This window comes from Urocampus carinirostris, chromosome 18 (assembly GCF_059441175.1).
Source record: "Urocampus carinirostris isolate Australia breed hairy pipefish chromosome 18, RoL_Ucar_1.0, whole genome shotgun sequence".
In the NCBI taxonomy this organism is placed as follows: Eukaryota; Metazoa; Chordata; class Actinopteri; order Syngnathiformes; family Syngnathidae; genus Urocampus; species Urocampus carinirostris.
This window is the reverse complement of record NC_142366.1, coordinates 14686195-14706236: the sequence shown is the minus strand read 5'-3', so window position 1 is coordinate 14706236 and position 20042 is coordinate 14686195. Positions and strand designations below refer to the sequence as shown.

The 20042-nt window shown below is 39.1% G+C and overlaps 1 protein-coding gene across 2 annotated transcripts in view; it reads left to right on the top strand.

Annotated features, from left to right (window-relative positions):
- The window catches only part of arfgef1 (ARF guanine nucleotide exchange factor 1), a 44589-nt gene that overhangs the window by 7903 nt on the left and 16644 nt on the right, over positions 1-20042 (top strand). Inside the window, exons 2-19 of one of the 2 annotated variants that reach the window (XM_088322264.1) lie at positions 455-485; positions 3498-3654; positions 3734-3880; positions 3937-4116; positions 5551-5604; positions 8527-8845; positions 9984-10088; positions 10160-10395; positions 12710-12843; positions 12913-13247; positions 13406-13545; positions 13610-13718; positions 16442-16643; positions 16718-16829; positions 17732-17937; positions 18009-18093; positions 19491-19656; positions 19721-19872. In XM_088322264.1, coding sequence (XP_088178390.1) covers positions 455-485; positions 3498-3654; positions 3734-3880; positions 3937-4116; positions 5551-5604; positions 8527-8845; positions 9984-10088; positions 10160-10395; positions 12710-12843; positions 12913-13247; positions 13406-13545; positions 13610-13718; positions 16442-16643; positions 16718-16829; positions 17732-17937; positions 18009-18093; positions 19491-19656; positions 19721-19872 — 2870 coding nt within the window. The remainder of the gene's footprint in view (positions 1-454; positions 486-3497; positions 3655-3733; positions 3881-3936; positions 4117-5550; positions 5605-8526; positions 8846-9983; positions 10089-10159; positions 10396-12709; positions 12844-12912; positions 13248-13405; positions 13546-13609; positions 13719-16441; positions 16644-16717; positions 16830-17731; positions 17938-18008; positions 18094-19490; positions 19657-19720; positions 19873-20042) is intronic. The other variant, XM_088322265.1, reaches the window with a different exon arrangement.

Genomic DNA, 20042 nt, shown 5'->3' with positions numbered 1-20042 from the left:
AAGCCTTTTGTATGTCATGTATATCACTGGTGGTCTAGTGATAAGGATGCGGTGGTTACATCCCACGCCCCGGGTTTGATTCCTATTGCATCCAATATTTTGCGGTTATGGTCAGACCGGAAAACCGAGTGTAAAACACGCACCCAAACTATGAGTTATTTTTTTAAATACGGTAGTTGCCTATGCCTATACATTTAGAATTAAGAGCTAATAAGATATTAGTTCTGTGCATATGGGAGTCCAACTAAGAAATTTCCAAATCCTTAAAAAGCAGCTTTGGCCTCATGGCAGTGAAATAATTGAGCCGTCTTTTCGAAGCCTATTTTTTGTTCTGTATTTTTCATTCCCTCCGGATTTTTCTCCCTTTCTATCTTTCATGTCAGTTTTTCCAGCCAATTATAATTGAAAACTTTGTCGAAAGTTCACACTCTGTTTTTGTTTTCTTCTTTTTCAGAGGAAATCAAACAGGAGTCAGAAAAACTAAGGTGAGTGTTTGCTGATTTTGCAGGCGAGGAAGGAGGTGCCTGGCTGAGTTCAACTAAAGGCTACTAGAACACACTACAGTGTGTGCTTTGTTGTGGCTTTCTTCTCCTTTTTTGAGCTACTCCCCATCTTACTACATTGTTGTTATTTCCTTTCTCGTTGTGTTATAATTGTCACATAAAAAGTTATTTTGATGTAGTTGGAGTTGCGAGATAGATAAAAAAATAAAAGACCGAATAAGAAGCAGGATTTTATCAGTCTCGGCAGGAAAAAACAGCTGCTGTGTATTCCTCTTTAAGGTTTGTACGGGTGCTTGAAATCCTTAAAAACGATTGAATTTTAATGTTTTGTTTTCAAAGATTTAAAAAGTGATTGAATTAGGGTGAAGGGCTTGTAAATGCTTGAAATTGTTGCCACGTGTATGAACAAGTCTGCTTTAAAATGACAATAACACTACTCTCTGGCGTTTGTTTATTGTAAAAGCTTCGTGATAAGCGGAATCCGTGAAGTAGAATCCCTTTTATTTATTTTTTACAATTCTTATACATTAGACTCCTTGCATAGAGCGAAAGCTCCGCCTTACACGTTTTCACTTTAAAGCAGATGTAGGCTAACTACAGCCCGCCAAGCTTTTTAATCTGGCCCACCTTTAGATAATGGTAAAGATAAAATCACAATATAAAGAGTTTGTGCAGGTGCTTGAAGTCCTTGAAAATGCTCGAATTATTAATGTTGTATTTTCAAGAGTTAAAAAGTGCTTGAATTTTGGGTGAAGTGCTTGTTAATGGGTAAATTTGTTGCTATGTTTGACACATCTGCTTAAAAATATCACAGACACTACTCTGGTGGCCTTCCATTGCATTTCTTCTTCCCTCATGATTAAATGGCAGCTGGCATTAGTTTGTATGGCACGGTCCTATGAAGCATCATATCAATTATGGAGATGTATTATGGGCCATCTAAAGAATAAAGGTAGTGTTTCCCAGTGGTAAGTTGTCATGGGAAGAATTTCCTGCAACTGAAACCTTAAGCTACATATTAGTCATTTTTAATTCAACATTATTATTATGGGGAGAGATTTCTCAAAAAATAATATTTTTGTTAAATACCCAAGATCGAAAAAAGATGTCTTGATTAATGCACATGCAAGCTAAAAATCGCATTTGTAAATCGCAGATATATTTGTGGCTCTGCAAAATACATGATTCACACTGGATTTCTTCTTATAATGATACTGGAGAAATTGAAAAACTGGCTTTAAAAGTCTTTAAAAAGTCCTTGAATTTGGCCATGAAAAAGGTGTACAAATTCTGGTTTTACTTTTCCATGCCCTTCCCCGGCGTTTTGCAGCTACTTAACAGTCTGAAGTCATGCTGCCGGAATATAAACAGTAAGACCCCCTCCCTCGCTTTGTCTGCACCCATCAGGGTGTGGCGGCAATGGTAGAGAATGCCCAGTGTGGGCTTTGAAGAATCGTCAGAGAGGAAAAAAAACATCTTTGCGGTGTCATTCGACTTAAGGGTTTAGTGGCTTATCCTGGCCTCGGAGATGCTTTGTCAGCATGAGTGGCGATTACTGAACTCGCCTCTTTAGATAGATTAAGTGCACATTTCCAAGCACTCAGAACCCAAGGGGGAGGCAAGTTAAAAATCAAAATGTAATTCGTAAGTATCACCAAGATTTTACAAATAAAAATAATGCAACAGTTGTGAGCAAAAATCATATTTGGAATATTCTGAAGAATGATTAGCGAGCTCCGACTGGCTGCTGTGCTGCAGTTTGAACACCCCTGAGCTATGTCTTACCTGTAATTCCGGTTTTTATTATTATGAATCTCAAGCGATAATGTAAATGATTGTATTCAATTGAAAATAAATAACTAACTGTATACTGAAGAGCACGAATACAAACACGAAAAGACACAAAAATAAGTAAATAAATAAATACATAATCATCATAAAGAAATGATAATGTAAATCTAATGAAATACTTAAAAATAGCAATTGTTTACTATTTCTCTTGTGTGATGATGAGATGTGATTTATGATACTCAAAATGTATTTTCATAAAATCTGATTACGTGACATGAAAAATGTGAAAAGTGTTACGGTTGTTAAGAGGACAAGACCAAGATACGCTCCAGCTTTTTCCTGTATAACACTTTTTTTTCCTTCTGCTCTCGCAATTGTCAAGTTTTGTAACCTTGCATATGATGACCAGTGGGAGGGGGAATATCAATCAATCAATTAATTTATCAGAGAATTAAATGATTGAATCGAATCCTGAATCTCCGCACCGTGGGGGTGCGCGCTAACCCAGCCGCCGTGCCGCTGACATGAATAACGACATAATAGAAATAATAAAAACAATAATAATTATAAATAATAATCACATCTATAACAATTAAATTTGTAAAAATAAATTTTAATAACATAATAGAATTAAAATAGAATAATACAATTTCAAATTAAAATATTTAGAAAAAAATATAAATGAATAATATATTCCAATAACAAAAATACTCATAAATACGATAAAATATTAAATTTAAAATGCTGAAAATCTAAATATAATAATCGCATGAAAATAATGAAAACCCAATACAAAAGATACAAATCAAAATGATAAATAATAATAATGATTTTGATGAATAAATGTTTTTTTCTGGACTTCAAGGCAAACTGGATCATAAGGGACACCTTCAAGATGTTTTCATACATATATATGCACTGGACTATAAGGCGAATAAAATTAAAACTACTATAAGAGCTAAGGCTGCATAATAACAATTTGGGAATAAAACCCTCCGGTCTTTAAAGCGTACCTGATTATAAGAAGCACTTTTGAATATGGGGTTTTTAGGTGCGCCTTACAGTCCGGAGAATTCGGTACTAATAATCTTTTTTTTTTTTTAAAAAAACAATATATTTTTACCCATTTTCTATTGTTCAAGCTATTGTTCTCAAATTCCTTGATGGCCCCACCTCCTTTTGTTTTTTTATTTCCCGCTCTAGCCCGCCCAGCAGAGACGGCAAATCGGGTTCGGGCACTTTACCGCCAATCAAATCCAAGTCCAATTTCATCGAAGCCGACAAGTACTTCCTGCCATTCGAGTTGGCATGCCAGTCCAAATGTCCGCGCATCGTCATCACCTCGCTCGACTGTTTACAGGTCAGCGTTTTGATTTATCTCTCTTTCTTGGCCGTTTCAGAGAGGTTGCGGTTTATTATTTGTTTATTTTGTGCTTTAGAAGCTGATAGCGTATGGCCACCTGACGGGCAGTGCCCCGGACAGCACCGCCCCGGGCAAAAGGCTCATTGACCGCATCATCGAGACCATTTGCGCCTGCTTTCAGGGCCCACAAACGGATGAAGGGGTGCAGCTGCAGATCATAAAGGTGAGTGAGAGAAATTTCCGTCTGTTTTGCATCTGTTTGATGCTCTGCCCTCTTAGGCCCTGCTGACGGCAGTGACGTCGCAGCACATCGAGATCCATGAGGGCACGGTTTTGCAGGCAGTGCGCACCTGCTACAACATTTACCTGGCCAGCAAGAACCTCATCAACCAGACCACCGCCAAGGCCACGCTCACACAGATGCTCAACGTCATCTTCGCACGCATGGAGAACCAAGCAGTACGTCCCCGATCTCAATACACCTTCACTCAGTGTTTGTAAACAAGTGTGACGTAGCCTAGCTGCGCACGCATTGTTGAGGCAGAACATGGGAATATAAATGTCAGTTTATAGCGGCCGATTGACAGAAAAAGGTCGTGAATCGAAGATAGTAACTTCTTGAACAAGCAAAAAGGCACTCCGTGAACCTTTTCGTGCGTGGCTTTCGCCCCGTATACAATGCCGGTCCAAATCGGGGAAGTAACGAGTACAATTCCTTTTAATGACAGCAAGGTAAATAGACGATAAAGGTGGCTCAGATGGCTAGGTTATATTTACGGTTGCTTAGTTCACGCATAAGTCAAACATTAGTTGAATTGACTTTCCTTGGCTTGCACCCACCTTAAATAGTGTTGGTGGGATCAATAATAATAATTACAATTAATAATTATTATTATTATTAACAATATAAATAATGTATTATTATATATGCAGGGTGTTTCAAAAATGTTATATCGTTTGAACTATAAATATCACAAAGTACATTAATAATGTAAATTAAATTCAAAAGCATTTATGTTGAAGATTTATTCTTCCAAAATTAAATGAGCATGTGGATAATGTAAACAATTTCAGAAAATGATCATTGTGCGCATTGCCTGAGACATGGTATACGCCAGATCAGTGATACACCTCCTGCCAAAAAAACATCTTGGGTAAGAGTCTCCAGCAGATTACTATTGTTTTTCTTTTTCTATACAAAATAACTCATTGTGGGTATGTATAGGGATATTTAAATATTTATTATAATGATTTAGTATTCATATTCAAAGGATATCACATTTTCTGAAACACCCTGTATTTTGTAACTTAGTTTATAGTAGGCCCTCGTAGCAAACACATTTCCCCAACAGCTATCATTTTTACACCTACTAAGGCATTCCGCATTTAAGTAAATCAAGATCACCACAATAACGTAACCGATATGAAAATGTCCGCGAACATGTCTAATTATGCCCTTGGTTAAGTCAGTCATTTCAATGGCTTGCAGACACTGGCTGCTGCGGTGCTTTTTGAAAAGCCTGTTTCCTCTGGGAATTGCAATTTGTGCACCCGTACACACGGGAACGTTGTGTTTTGTAAAATGTGACTATAAATGCAACTCAACATATAAATCTTCTCTTGCTCCATTCAAACTCGTACTGCTACTTCCGCTGTTTTGGGTCAACAATGCGCATGCAACATGTGGTGATCCTGTGAAGATGTAGGCTGGAAATGGGTCTATACCTCCTTTCCTCACACCTCTCGCTCCCACAAACACTCCCTGGTGTCATCCACTGTCGGTCGGACATTTTAGGTGTTGCCTTGCTCTAATGGCATTTTTTTTCTTTTTGAATGACACTTTTCCCCACTCCCCCTCCTCCTCACCTCCCCCCCTCCCTGCGGGACACATAGCTTACAAATCACAAGCTATCTTGGTCTCTGGCCTCCAGAAAGCGTGACCGCCAGGTAAAACCAAAGCGTGCAGGACTGCCGTCAACTTTTCTTTCCTCCTCTCTTCCCTTTCTCTCCACTTGCCTGTACCACAAAGTCTCCAAATTTTGTGCAAATCTTTTGTGTTTCCTCTTCCCTTCAACCCCCTCCTCCTCCACTGCCCATCCCATTTGCCATGTTTGAACTGCATCGTGTTTGTTCTGTGAACTCACTCCATCGCTTGTGCCAGTTTTATGTTTATTACCTAAAAGAACAGGACTTAAATCCCCGTAAGAATATTTGAAACGGGAAGAAATTAAGAGTGACACTACCAGAGGTTTCTCTCCTTAGACAGTGCTGACTGAAATGATCAGCTCATCGAGTACAGAATCTTGATAACGTCAGTTTCGGGGGTTCTCTCCTCTGACATGGCTGATTCAAATGATCAGCTCATCATGATTTAAATGATCAGCTCATCAGCTACAGAAGCTCGATGATGACAGTTTCTGACGTTTCTCTTCCTCTGACTCTGCTGATTAAAATCATCAACCACAGAACCCGATTACAGCAATTTTGGAGGGCTTCTCTCTCGACACGGGTAATTCAAATGATTAGCTCATAACGATTCAAATAATCAGCTCGGCAGCAACAGAAGCTTGAAAACCACAGTTTTGGGGTTTGCTTTCGCCTCCAACATGGCTGATTCAAATTATTAGCTCATCAGCTACAGAAGCATGATAACAATCCCGCTCGTTGGAATCAGGTGTTTATATGGAGGAAAAGCTATGAAACCAGTAGGTAAGGCAAGGTTCAAATCAGCCCATCCCTGAGTCAGGGGTTTCCTTGCCAATAAATTGGATTACGAATAAAGACACAATTTAGGTTGAATATATTAATTGAATGTTCCGAACTGCATGGTTAGCTGTTGCTAGTTTTCTTAGCTCGTCTTTGGCAATTTCAATTATATTTTTACGGTTGAGCTATATATAAATAAAAAGAGCCACAGTTATACAGGGAATATGTTTTTTTTTTTTTCTAACCTTCTTCAATCTGGCATTTAAATAATGAGCTTAGTTTGTCTGTGCCACTTCTGAGGTGTCCGCGCTCGATGGTAATGGCGTCAATCAAGACGTTAATTTCACTCGGCATCTGACATTTTGAAAAGGTTTAAGGAAAAAGACCTGACAGAAAGCATTACGTGAATTGTGATCCTGCAAAAGGCCATCAATCGCCATCGTTTTGTGTGCTCGTGACTCACTCCCTTCATCGGTTTTGCGTTTTTTTTACCTTCGGGAATGGAAATATTGTAGTGCACTTGAACGCATCACGGGCTGTCTTTGAAGCTTGGCTAAAGGAATGTCCACTGCTTGTGCTCTTTGTTTTTTTTAATTACTTTTAAAAGACCGCTGGAATGATGTCATTCATTTTGACATATTAATAATGACAGTTTAATTATTATATAAAAATGGAATACAAACATGACCAGTGTAAAGTAGGAACTTGACATTCAAAATGTTATTACTGTATTTTCCAAACTATAAGGCGCACCCATAAAACACATATTGGCCAGAGATTTGAACGTGAGCCGTATTGATTGGTGCGCCTCATATGCGGACAGAATTTGAAATGCTTTACCATATTTGTGCAAGTATTGATCAGTAGATACATTTTATCACTGACTAAAATTGCATAGCAATGGTGGAAACCGGGATCAAACCTTAACACCTAGGACATCTATGAATGTTCACAATTACTTAAGTTTGAGTTCAACGGAAATCAACCCCAAATCACAGCGTGCAATACACTGGTTCCTGTCCATTAAACTCCTAAGGATACAGACTACACATGAAAAGGCTTTAGGTCTTATCTCATTATCATACTATTTTTAGTTACGCTACCAGATTTGTTAGAGTAGCCAAAATGTTGTTTCACTTTTTTTTTTGCTCAAACCAAGAATCAAGTAAGTGACAAATGTTTGAAAATGTGCGGCCATACATTTATTTATATTTTTCAGGATGACAAAATTACTTCCCTCTATGCCGTTCTCCTCATTCAGTTCAGAACGACCGACTCACTTCCAGGTCAAGTCAAGTCACATTTTTTGTACAGCCCTTAATAAAAAGATGTCTCTAAGGACTGCACAAGTGACAATTACACCATCCCTTGATCTTCCTACAATGCCCTTATTGTCATTCAGTTCAGAATCTCTTGCGCTTCGTAAAGACTTTGCAAGTCGGCTGTACTACTAATCCGTCTAATATCTGACAATATTCTTGCGGCCCAGTCCAATAATATCAACAATTTGGCACCGTGACTTAGAATCATGTGATGATGCTTTAAGACTGGTGCTTTTTTATATGTCATCTGCATCACTTGTGGTCTAGTGGATGGAATATGGCGCACTATAACCTGGGTTTTATCGCAGCAAGGCCTTAGGGCTAGGACCTTAGCTTGGCATTTTGGCTGAGAGTAAGTGTCCCGGCACCTAGGTTTTGTAGCGTATTATGAACTGACCGATAACGGATAATGGATAATGAATAACGAAGATAGAACAATAACCCTTAAAAACCCCACTATAACCTGGGTTTGATTGCAGTTGCATTAAAAGTTACGCAATTGTGATCAGTGATATATTTTGACTGATCAGTCTATGCTTATGTACGCACGGCACTTTTTTTATGTGTGTGTGCAGCTTTAGGCCTTACAGTAGTTTAAATTCCATGCGTCTAATAGTCTAGTGCGCCTAATGTATGAAAAAAATATCACAGAAGACTATTTTTTTGAGTTGGTCCTTATAATCCGGTCCGCCTTATAGTACGGAAAATACAGTAATTGATCATTGCTATAAACTTCCTTTTTTTGTCCTTTCTGTGCATGTGTGTGTACTTTTTTATTTTTATTTTTATTATTTTTTAAACGCTTTTATGTTCCCCCTTCCTTCTGCGTCCCGTCGTCAAGTTGCAGGAAGCCAAACAGCTGGAACGAGAGCGGCACCGGCAGCAAACGGAACCGGACTCCCCTCAAACGCTGAAGACCCCCATCCGAGAGGCTAATGGTCCCCTCGCCACACCCACCACACCGAGCATCACCGCCCCGTCCACCCCGTCCTCGCCTTGCACGCCGGCCCCGCAGGACAACGGAGGCGGGGGCAGCAGTCGCTCGTCTCCCGGGGAGCGCCGGCCCGTCTACGAGAGCCCCGATCCGGAAAACGGTTCCGAGTTCTGCGTGGCAGAGAACGAACAGACGGAGGCTGATCAAGCCACCACGGCGGCGCAGAGTAAGACAGATCTATTTTTAATTGATAGAGTTGTGTGAAAGAAAATATTACAATTCAAAAGGATCACAAACATAAAGACTGAAATTATTAAATTATTTGGGATTTCTGGATTTATTTTATAATTTCTAATGGATTTAACATTACATCAAATTGTAAAAAAAAAAAAAAACTGTTATGATTAATGACTTATCCTTTGCATTAATGGAATACCTCTATGGATTGAGATTGGTCATAAAACTGCCGAAAGAACAATACAGCTATGTTTTTTGACTTTGGTAATTGCAATCTTGCAATTCCTGAAATTATTGGAATTTCTTGCTGAATTAGAAATCACGTATTACTTGTTGTATATTCATGTAAGTGTGTTATGAGAATTATAATAAATAATGGTGGTTATTAAGTTCCTGAGTGATGACATACATTTCTTAGGTGGGCGTGTGACTCTAACATCAGGGTTAGTACGGATACCTGAAATCCTTGAAAATGATTTTATTTTAATGTTGTGTTTTCAAGGTCAGGCAAATGCTTCAATTTTGAGTGAAGTGGTTGAAAATGCTTGAACATGTTGCCTTTGCCATGTTTCTTGGCAGTCTGAATCCATCGACAAAACAATAAATGAAAAAATTGCCATTTATAACTTTTACAGTTATAATTCAACCATAATGCAGACAGGAATTTTAAAAATATTTTCAGAAAATTCTGTCTTAAAAGGTTTATGACCCTTTAGCGTTCTCCATCCGGGCACCGGTGCTGTGGAATGCTCTTCCCCCTGAGATCCGATCTGCAACCTCAGTGGAAATGTTTAAATCTAAACTTAAAACTCACTTCTACTCCATAGCATATGAATAACCTACTCTTCTCGTCGGCTGAAAAATAGTCTGTGTAATATAGTGTAATAATCTGTGAAGCCTTTTGAGACTCTTCGTGATTTAGGGCTATACAAATAAAGATGACTTGACTTGACTTGACTTTAGGTAAAAGTTGAATCATAATATTTTTATGGAGAATAGAGGACAAAAAAATTGACTTCCGTGTCACTCACTAAACTAAGCTCCGCATTTTAAAGCCACTCAGTTAAAAAAAACATAAACTCACTTTCACTTTTCTTTATTTTATTTTTGTGTGTGTTTGTGTTCAGATGCCGCAATCAAGGCAGAGGATGATGTGAGTCCCAACTACGAGGAGAAAGCCCAAGAGATTGTGCAGAGCATCTTACAGGAAGTAGTGAACACAGTGGCTGGAGGTAGTGACAGTCAGAATATTAGTTTCATTAAAAAAGTAATACTAATAACCAACTGTCGCACTCTTTCAAAGGTAACTGCCTGGACCCTGCCCACCTCTGCACAGACCCCAAGGAGCCGGTGGGTGAGGTGGAGGAGAAACCCGCAGAAGCCAAGCAAGCCTCCCCAAACTCGCTTGAAGACGAAGGCACGCTGGGGAGCGATGGAGAGCATGTCCACGCTAACGGAATCCCGGGCACGCCCATTTCCAACAGCTTTACACCCTCGCTGCCCGATGATAGACTGTCTCTCTCTTCCACCGACACTCAGGTGAGACTTGCCGGATTTTGCGAAAGTGTTGAATGAGGAAAGTAGGACCATATTTTTTCCGCACTATAAGGAGCACCAAATTATTAGGCGCACCGCCATGGCACAGCAACTCACCCCTTGTTGTGCTGTGGGCTTAATGTTTATTGACAGGTTGGGAAGAACAAAGGGGAATGGATGTTTGGTGAATGTGAGTGTGATTTTGACTCTACCCACCTCCCACTATAAGGAGATAGCTTCAGCATACAGACGCTCCCCTACTTATGAACATTCGAATTACGAATAACTGTACATACAAAAAAAATATTTCGGGATGTCAAAAATCTCCTAGTTCGTGTGTAAACATTCTATTCTGTATCTCCAGCGCGATAAGAACTTTGACATATTTATTGATTATTATCTCGTGCATCCATTGAATATGGTTGGTGTAAAGTGTAAAGAAGAGGCGAGCCGTTTCTTTTGAAATGAAGGTGAATAAGGAAGCTTGATGCTGTTAAGAAAATGGTTGGATTGCCTTTTTTCTACCACGGAAGAAGAATTAGCCAAACTATTGAAGCCCATCTTCCAAAAGTAAGTTACACTTAACTTTATCTTAATAGAGCATATTATTTTATAAAGAATTTTTTTTTTAGTACAAAACAATACAGGTTACTTATACAAGCCTTAAACATACTTATATAAACCTTAAACATACATTCCATACGAAATATAGCACTGAAGCAACTTACGAACAAATTCAACTTACGAACGATTGTTGGTAAGTAGGGCAGCGTCTGTATGGATATATAAATATATTTTTCATACATAAGGCGCACTGGACTATAAGGCACTCGAAATTGAGACAACAATAAGAGCTACCCGTTAGATGTAAAAAAAATGTGTATACAGTGTATATATATATATATATATATATATATATATATATAATTTTCATACTCTTTTGACATGTAATCGTGCAATACTTAATCAATCCATAAGCATATTGAAATATATCACTTAATATACAGTGGAACCTCGGTTCTCGACCATAATCCGTTCCAGAACACTGTTCAAAAACCGATTTGTACGATCACCGAAATCGTTTTTTTCCCATTAAAGGTAATGTAAAATCATTTTAATCCGTTTCAACACCTTGAATGTTTACCTTGAACGTAAACATGAAGCTAACCCAGGCTAATCGTACGTTCGCGTTAGCGTAATCTTCCGTACGAAAGATTACGCTAACATGAACGTGTAGAAATAAAAAAATCAGGTCGTTTACACGTCATTTAGCACCCGGGTCCCCACAAAAAGTGACTAGCGCTTCATTGGAAAGGGAGCTCCATTCAAACACCCTGAATGTTTTACGTAAACAAAGCTAACTGAGGCTAATCCGTACGAAAGATTACGCTAACATGAACGTGTAAAAATAAAAAAAAGGATTATGAATAGGATTTCTTACCTTTGTGGTGGACGGTGGGGAGAGAAAAAACATCAAAAGTTTTTCAACCTCTTCCAAAATTTGCGGCAGTTGCTTGCTTATAGCGCTAACTTCCTTAGCCGCATCACTCGATTTCACAGCCTCCTTATTCTTTACTATCGTACTAATAGTAGATTTAGCCATGCTGTATTGACTAGCAAGATCGTATATTCGTACACCTCTTTCATATTTAGCTATTATGTCTTTCTTAAAGGCAATAGTTGTGGGAACAACTTTTTTCACCTGTCCTGCTTGCACCGACCTTCTTCGGGGGCATTATTAGGGGCTAAAACACCCGTACGCCGCTCAGCATCGCACCCTAGCGTACCGGCGTTCAAACTCCGATTTATTGAACGAACAGCGAAGCAAGAATTTCTCCAGATTTTTGGTCGAACACCGATTTGTCCGAACTGAGAGGCGTTCGAAAACCGAGGTTCCACTGTAGTTTGCTGTGGAAATCTAAACCAGATCCAGATGTTGAGGCCGCCGACATACCACTAGACAACAGTGGTACAAGATAAAGCTGCAACAAGGAATTGATATAATCAAATAAAACGATTATTACAAGCATTGGCAACAAATGAGTTAATCGATTCATTGTGCCGCACGATTTATGCGTCACTCGGCACGTCGCAGAGCCAGTGACGTCAAACACAGTACGAGTCGGCAAGCATAACGGAGCGAGGCAGACTAAGGCATTATTTTCATAGGCTAAAATTCAAGTTTATTGACTAAACACATTTGAACTATTAATTTTCACCATTGCCGTTTGGCTTCATTCTTCAATGTTAAGTTCAAGTTGTCTCAATTTCTGAACACAAGCCAAAATAGCTTAGATATTTATTTTTCTTTATTTAGGAATCTGGAGCAACGCCAGGTCAGCCGCCGGGCGCCAAGTTCTCTCATATCCTCCAGAAAGACGCCTTCCTGGTCTTTCGCTCGCTCTGCAAGCTCTCCATGAAGCCTCTGTCGGACGGACCTCCAGATCCCAAGTCAGTGAGCGTCCGCCCACCAATGATTTTGCACATCCTTCCGCCATTTTTAACTTTTTTCCGTTTCAGGTCCCACGAGCTCCGCTCCAAAGTGCTGTCCCTGCAACTGCTGTTGTCCATTCTGCAGAACGCTGGGCCCATCTTCAAGACCAACGAGATGTTCATCAACGCCATCAAGCAGTACCTCTGCGTGGCATTGTCCAAGAACGGCGTGTCGTCGGTGCCCGAAGTCTTCGAGCTGTCGCTGTCCATCTTCCTCACACTGCTGTCGCACTTTAAGACTCACCTCAAGATGCAAATCGAGGTTTTCTTCAAAGAGATTTTTTTGTATATCTTGGAAACATCCACCAGCTCCTTTGACCACAAGTGGATGGTCATCCAGACGCTAACCAGAATATGTGCAGGTCAGCTTCTTTTTTTCATTGGAGCGAGGTCACCAACCTTTTTCAAGCTGAGACATTTTTTTTATCTTAGCTGTACACATTAGTGGCCATGAAAAATAAAAAAAATCTGCAAATACTGATTCATAAAAGTGAAAAAAAAAACTTTCTGTGTTCATCAGATGCCCAGAGTGTAGTGGACATCTATGTAAACTACGATTGCGACTTAAACGCTGCCAACATTTTTGAGCGGCTAGTCAACGACCTCTCCAAAATCGCACAAGGGCGCGGCGGGCACGAGCTGGGCACAACGCCCCCACAGGTAAGCGCCCCAAAAAATGATTCCTTCAAAACTTCACTATATCTTGACGATAAAACTCCAACAGGAGCTGACCTTGCGGAAAAAAGGTCTGGAATGTTTGGTGTCCATTTTGAAATGCATGGTGGAGTGGAGCAAGGACCAATACGTCAACCCTAACTCACAAACTAGTCTTGGTGAGTGCTTCCATTTCATTTATGTGTGCTTGGAATCCATTTTTGTAACTTTTTGTCTATTATTTTCTCCTCTTTGGGCGTGACTGTAAAGCCAAAGCAGGTAACGTTAGGATAAGCGCAAGTGCTTGTTGGACGGTGGTGTTTTTTTTGTAACTAGATAACGTTCAGACGGCGGCTCACATTACCATGACGACACCGCACTGAATGTTTTAAAGAGTTTCCGACTCATGATTGCAGCTAGGGATGCACGATAAGGTTTTTTTTTTCACGATAACAGATACCAGATAGAACGGATACAAGATAGAATATATTCTATGTGTGAATATTTTAGATTTTTGTATTTGATAATACAGTCCATGGATCCCTTAACCGTTGGCTGTACAGGCAACACTTCCTGTAGTGTGGCTTTTTGCAAGTAGCAGCGCCCTTCCTTCACAAGGCTGTTTTTTTTGGGTAGCGGTTTGCTCTCCCACATGAAATAAATAGTACTGGTTTCCATGGATACCTGTAGCAGGGGAAACTTTCTGGTCTGACTCAGATACAGCTCTTTCATCATCTGGTTGCTTTTGTTTTACATTGCAGAGCATCATCATGCTCTAACATCTGTTGATTTTTATTTTATTTTGTTTTTTAAGGTATTCTTATTTAAAAAAATTCTACTCAGATCAGAAAAATACATCTGCACATTTATCTACCGTTTTCAATATCACATTTTTGTCTTATTTAGTATAGTATGTAGTACAGTAAGTGATTAAAATAAGATGATTTTATAAAATGACATTAAAAAATAGATTATATTTTAGAACAATAATTCAAAATTAAAATAAAATAAGAATAATGACCCTTAAATGGGCAAAAGATTCTTAATTTAAGTCAAAATGAAAGATATTTTGCATAGACTAAATTATGTTGAGAAATAAAATAAGAAAACAGATAATTTTATTGGGAAAAATGTTCTCCCAGTTGGCTGGAAATGTATTTTATTTTTTGTTTAAATATTTTTATTTTTTAGGTATAGGAATAAAGTAAATAAGGTAGAATATTTAAAATAAAATATAATTTAAAAAAATATTCAAAATAGGATAAAATCTATTTTTATTTATATTGATTTATTTTTAAATTGTTTAAAATAAAATCAATAAAAAAATCAAATTCAAAAAATGTTTAAAATAGGCCAATTTATATTTAGAAATAAATTTAAAACAAGAAAAAAGTATACTTATAAACTGCAACATTTCTCCTAGTTTCCTGACTATGTATTCTACGTTTGGTTTAATTTTTTTTTTTTTTTTATCAGTATAAAATAAAAACAATTTAAATCTTTAAAATCACGAAACTTTTTTTTGTTATTGGTATATAATAAAATCTCATCTCATCTCATCTCATTAGCCGTACCGCTTATCCTCATTAGGGTCGCGGCGGGCTGGAGCCCATCCCAGCCGTCTCCGGGCAGTGGGCAGGCCAATCGCAGGGCACACAGGGACAGACAACTCATTCGGTCATTCACACCTAGGGACAATTTGGACCGGCCAATTCACCTGAAATGCATGTTTTTGGAACGTGGGAGGAAACCGGAGTGCCCGGAGGAAACCCACGCAAGCACGGGGAGAACATACAAACTCCGCACAGGAAGTCTGGAGCTGGATTTGAACCCACGACAGGTTCCCATTACATGAACTGTGCCGCACAAGCGCTAACCACTGCGCTGCCGTGCTGCCCTATAATAAAATCAATTACATATTTTAAATAAAATATAGTTTAAAAAATATTTACTAAAATAGGCTAAAAATTGTTTTGATTTTGTTTTTTTTATTTTTTAGTTAAATGAACAATCAATTAAAACGAAATAAAAATACAATTATGAACATTTAGAATAGGTTGAATTATATCTTGAAATTAATTTAATTTTTGTTTAATTATTTTTAAGAATAGGTAAAAAAATCACAACAGAAATATTTTAAATGAAATAAAAAATAACAAATATTTTAAACAGGCGAGTATGTATTTTATTTTGATTTTTAAATTGAATGTATTAAGTAAAATCAAAGTAAATATTTAAAGAAGATAAAAATAGGATTGCATTTTCGAGCAAAAATATGACAAAAAAGAAAAGAGGATGGGGAAAGGAAATTCCTGCTCTTTGTCTGAAAATGTGTTTTTCAGTGTAGTTAAAAAAGATCACAAAGTATAGTGTTAGCATTGTCTTTTTTTGTTCACAACAATATCATGAAACCCCTGTAGAATATTTAAACTTAAAAAAAAACTTCAGATACAGATTAAATTGTGACTTTTTATTGGTGCATTTTTTTGTTATTATTATTATAACTTTTACATGTTTTTTTATAATGTATTTTAGCTACTCTCTCCGATTATTATCTGTCTGATAATTATTGTGCATCCCTAGTGTGTGAACTACTGTCTGCAATCATGATCGTTATAGTTATTGTTACATAGCAAAGTAATTTCCCCCCTTCTCCAAAAAAGGAAAACAAATAAAACAATAATTTATTTCTAAGTAGTAGCCCGGAGACAGGATCTGAATATAGCTCACTAGTGATAGGTCATTGTGATTTTCTAGTAAATTTGATTGAACTGACATGATGTTTAAAAGGTTGACTTAAATTAAATAATTACAACCTGGTAATAACATGGTAATTTCTAATTGAACTGTTTTTTTCAAGAGTTTATCAGACTGGCTTCATCTGGCTCCTTCTCCTCCCCAGGCCAGGAGAAACCTTCTGAACAGGAAAGCAGCGAAACGCGGGCACCCGAAACCATAAACCGCTATGGCAGCATCAATTCATTAGACTCAACCGCCTCCTCGGGTATCGGCAGCTACAGCACCCAAATGTCAGGCACGGACAACCCCGAGCAGTTCGAGGTCCTCAAACAACAAAAAGAGATTATCGAGCAGGGAATCGATCTGTCAGTTTGTCTCTTTTTTTTTCATCCTATTATCGCTTTATTCCTTTTTGATAATTTGTTTGTTTTTCTCCTAGGTTCAACAAGAAACCAAAGAGGGGTATTCAGTACCTTCAAGAACAAGGCATGCTGGGTACAACCCCAGAGGACCTGGCTCAGTTCCTGCACCAAGAGGAACGCCTTGATTCGGTCAGCGAGTACATGATTCCCTCGTTTTTCACAGAGGTTGCGTTCCATGAGTGTCTCACAGTAGTTAAATCCCGCAAAGTAGAAACTTTTATTCAGTTTTTACTGAAGAGCAAACCCAATTTACAGGCTCAAGTATTTTAAAAAAAAGTACTGTCTTTATAAACTTTTTTTACAAATATTTTTCTTACTATCAAGTTGTAATTTTAAAACTAATCTGGTCGTTTTATTGCAAAACAGTATGGATTAAGGACATGATTCACTTTACATAATAATTTGCCAACATTATTTGGATGTTATGGAAAACTGCTTTTACTTTCAGTTATATCATTCAGAGACCATATATCTTTTGCTATGGGGCCCAACACTTGCAGTGATACTAAAAGAAGAACCAATCACAAGATAGCCATGGAAATGAATCTTGAAATTGTCAACAAATACAAAAAAGGCAGACAAATCGCTACCCCCACTATTTTGCATGGCTGTGACTGATCGTTGATCTGGTCTATTATTAAAAATAAGGTTTTTATCCCCCACTATACGGCAATTTCACCTTCCGACCACCACCTCAGAATGGGGTAATGCTGTATCCTGGGCGTCTACTGTATAATTAAATACTTATTTTGGTGCCAAAAGTTTTGTCCAGCTTATAGGTTTTAGAGAATAGCAAGAGAATGTGCACATTTGAAAAGCAAAATTGGCAAGCGTTTTCCTGCATGTATACATATTAAAATGCAGACGTATAAAAGAACCGGAGAGAGTTTTTAGCCAATCAGAATGTAGAAAACAACACACTATGCAAACATGATGTCGTAAGATCGTAATATGTGAACCTTGCTATTACAGGAGGTCACTGTAGTAGTCAAAGAAACTGATATAACCTGGTCTGTTTTGCACCCTCTCAGACTCAAGTGGGCGAGTTTCTGGGAGATAACGAGCGCTTCAACAAGGAGGTGATGTACGCCTACGTCGATCAAATGGACTTCCAAGGAAAAGACTTTGTGTCAGCGCTCAGGATGTTCCTGGAGGGCTTTCGGCTGCCCGGCGAGGCCCAAAAAATCGACCGGCTCATGGAGAAATTCGCCGCCAGATACCTCGAATGCAATCAGGGGTGAGCAAGCAGGGAGGCGACTGAGATTGCTGTTGGTGGAGTTTATTGACGGGGAGTTGGTGCATTTGCAGGCAAACCCTCTTCGCAAGTGCGGATACCGCCTACGTGCTGGCCTACTCCATTATTATGCTGACCACTGACCTTCACAGTCCACAAGTACGTACATCATCTCAAGTGGGATAAATCATCGGTCTAGGAGAGGAGACCAATATTTATTTGACGGATAGTGGGAAAAAAAAAATTAAGAAAATATACTAACTTACCCAGGGATTTTCTAACGTGGTGCCCCCGAAAAACACCTGAGTATCCATGCTCCAAAATCTAATAAGAAAATACATTTTAAAATGGCGGCACAACAGGAGAGCTTAGCATGCAGCCCCACGGTGCGGAGGTCCAAGGTTCGATTCCAGCTACCGCGGCCTACCTGTGAGAGTTAGCATGTTCTCCCAGTGCCTGCATGGGCTTTCTCTTGACACTAGTTTCCTACCACATTCCAAAGACATGCATGTCATGTTGATTGGCCGGTCCAAATTGTACCTAGGTATGAATAAGCGTGTGAATGATTGTATGACTCAATCTGCCCTGTGACTGGCTGGCAACCAGTTCAGTGTGTCCCCTGCCCACTGCCCAATTATGGCTGTGATGGGCACCAGCACCCCTGTGACCCTAGTGAGAATAAGCGGAGCAGAAATTGGCACATGAAAAATTTGCCCATCTTAAAAATGGGGTGCGGGATTTGACATCTGTGTTACTCTCTGATTCTCCTGGCTTAAAATCTTGATTGAAGCCTATTCGTGATGTCCGTGCAAGTACATGACACGCTCGAATAAACTCTTCAGTTGTCATCTTTTTGGGGGTTTTGGTTGGCGTTTGGACTTTTAACTAGAAGCAGGCCTTATTTTACTTTCACAGTATTTGTGCTCCACTACAAAAATAGAAATTAAAAAAAAAATCTTGCAGGAATGAACATGACGTCTCTGTAACACTCACCCGATCCTCGAACCCAATGTTCGTGGGGAATATATTCTCAGTTTTGTAGGCCCAGCCTAGTAGTTCAATCTGATGTTGACTAATCTTATTGCCCGTGCAGTGCTAAAACTTTTATTTGGTATCTTTTAAATTAAACCAGTACCATAATTAAGGCAAAAATTATATTTTTCATAGCTTCCACTTGAGTTTGTATAGCATAGGGAGTTGGTTCAGGTGTAAAACTGCATTCGCTCAACTGTTAAAATAAACCACATTCAATACCAAAAATGAACCCATTTTCTCCAATATGTGTTGTGTTAAGAAAAAAATCCCATATCGTCCTTAATCATAATATTTAGGGGTAGGTTACTGATGTAGGTTATTCGATAAAGCATAATACTGAAAAATAAAGCTGTAAATTTGGAGTTTACACTCTTATACTAATCTGACTCGCCTGATAACAGAAAGTCTAGTTTTGGCCCTACAGCCAAACTGAGTTTGACATCCCTGCTTTAAACCATCTGATTCAAAAGTTTGCCCATTTTAAGTATTTTGATTTTTCTTGCTACTCCTTTTTTCATAAGGTGAAAAACAAAATGACCAAGGAGCAGTACATCAAGATGAACCGTGGCATCAATGACAGCAAAGACCTCCCCGAGGAATATTTATCTGCCATCTACGATGAGATTGCCGGCAAGAAGATCGCAATGAAGGAGACCAAGGAGCTCACTATCAAGTCGAGCAAGCAAAGTGAGAAATGACGGCGCGCTACCCCCATCTGTTGGCCATTTGTCTCATTACACCTCCCCTGCAGGCGTGGCCAGCGAGAAGCAGCGGCGTTTGCTCTACAACGTGGAGATGGAGCAAATGGCGAAAACGGCCAAAGCGCTAATGGAGGCCGTCAGCCATGTGCAGGCTCCTTTCACCAGTGCCACGCACCTGGAGCATGTGCGGCCCATGTTCAAGGTAAGACGCCCAAAGTCGGCAAAGAAACAGCGGCGTTCACTTCCTGTCATGCCCCCGACCACTCCCTGTGTTGCCCCCACCCACTTCCTGTCATGTTTCCGCCCACTTCGTTGTGCCCCTGCCGCCTTCCTGTCGCGGCCCCGTCCACCCCTTGCCGGAGGCCTGCCGCG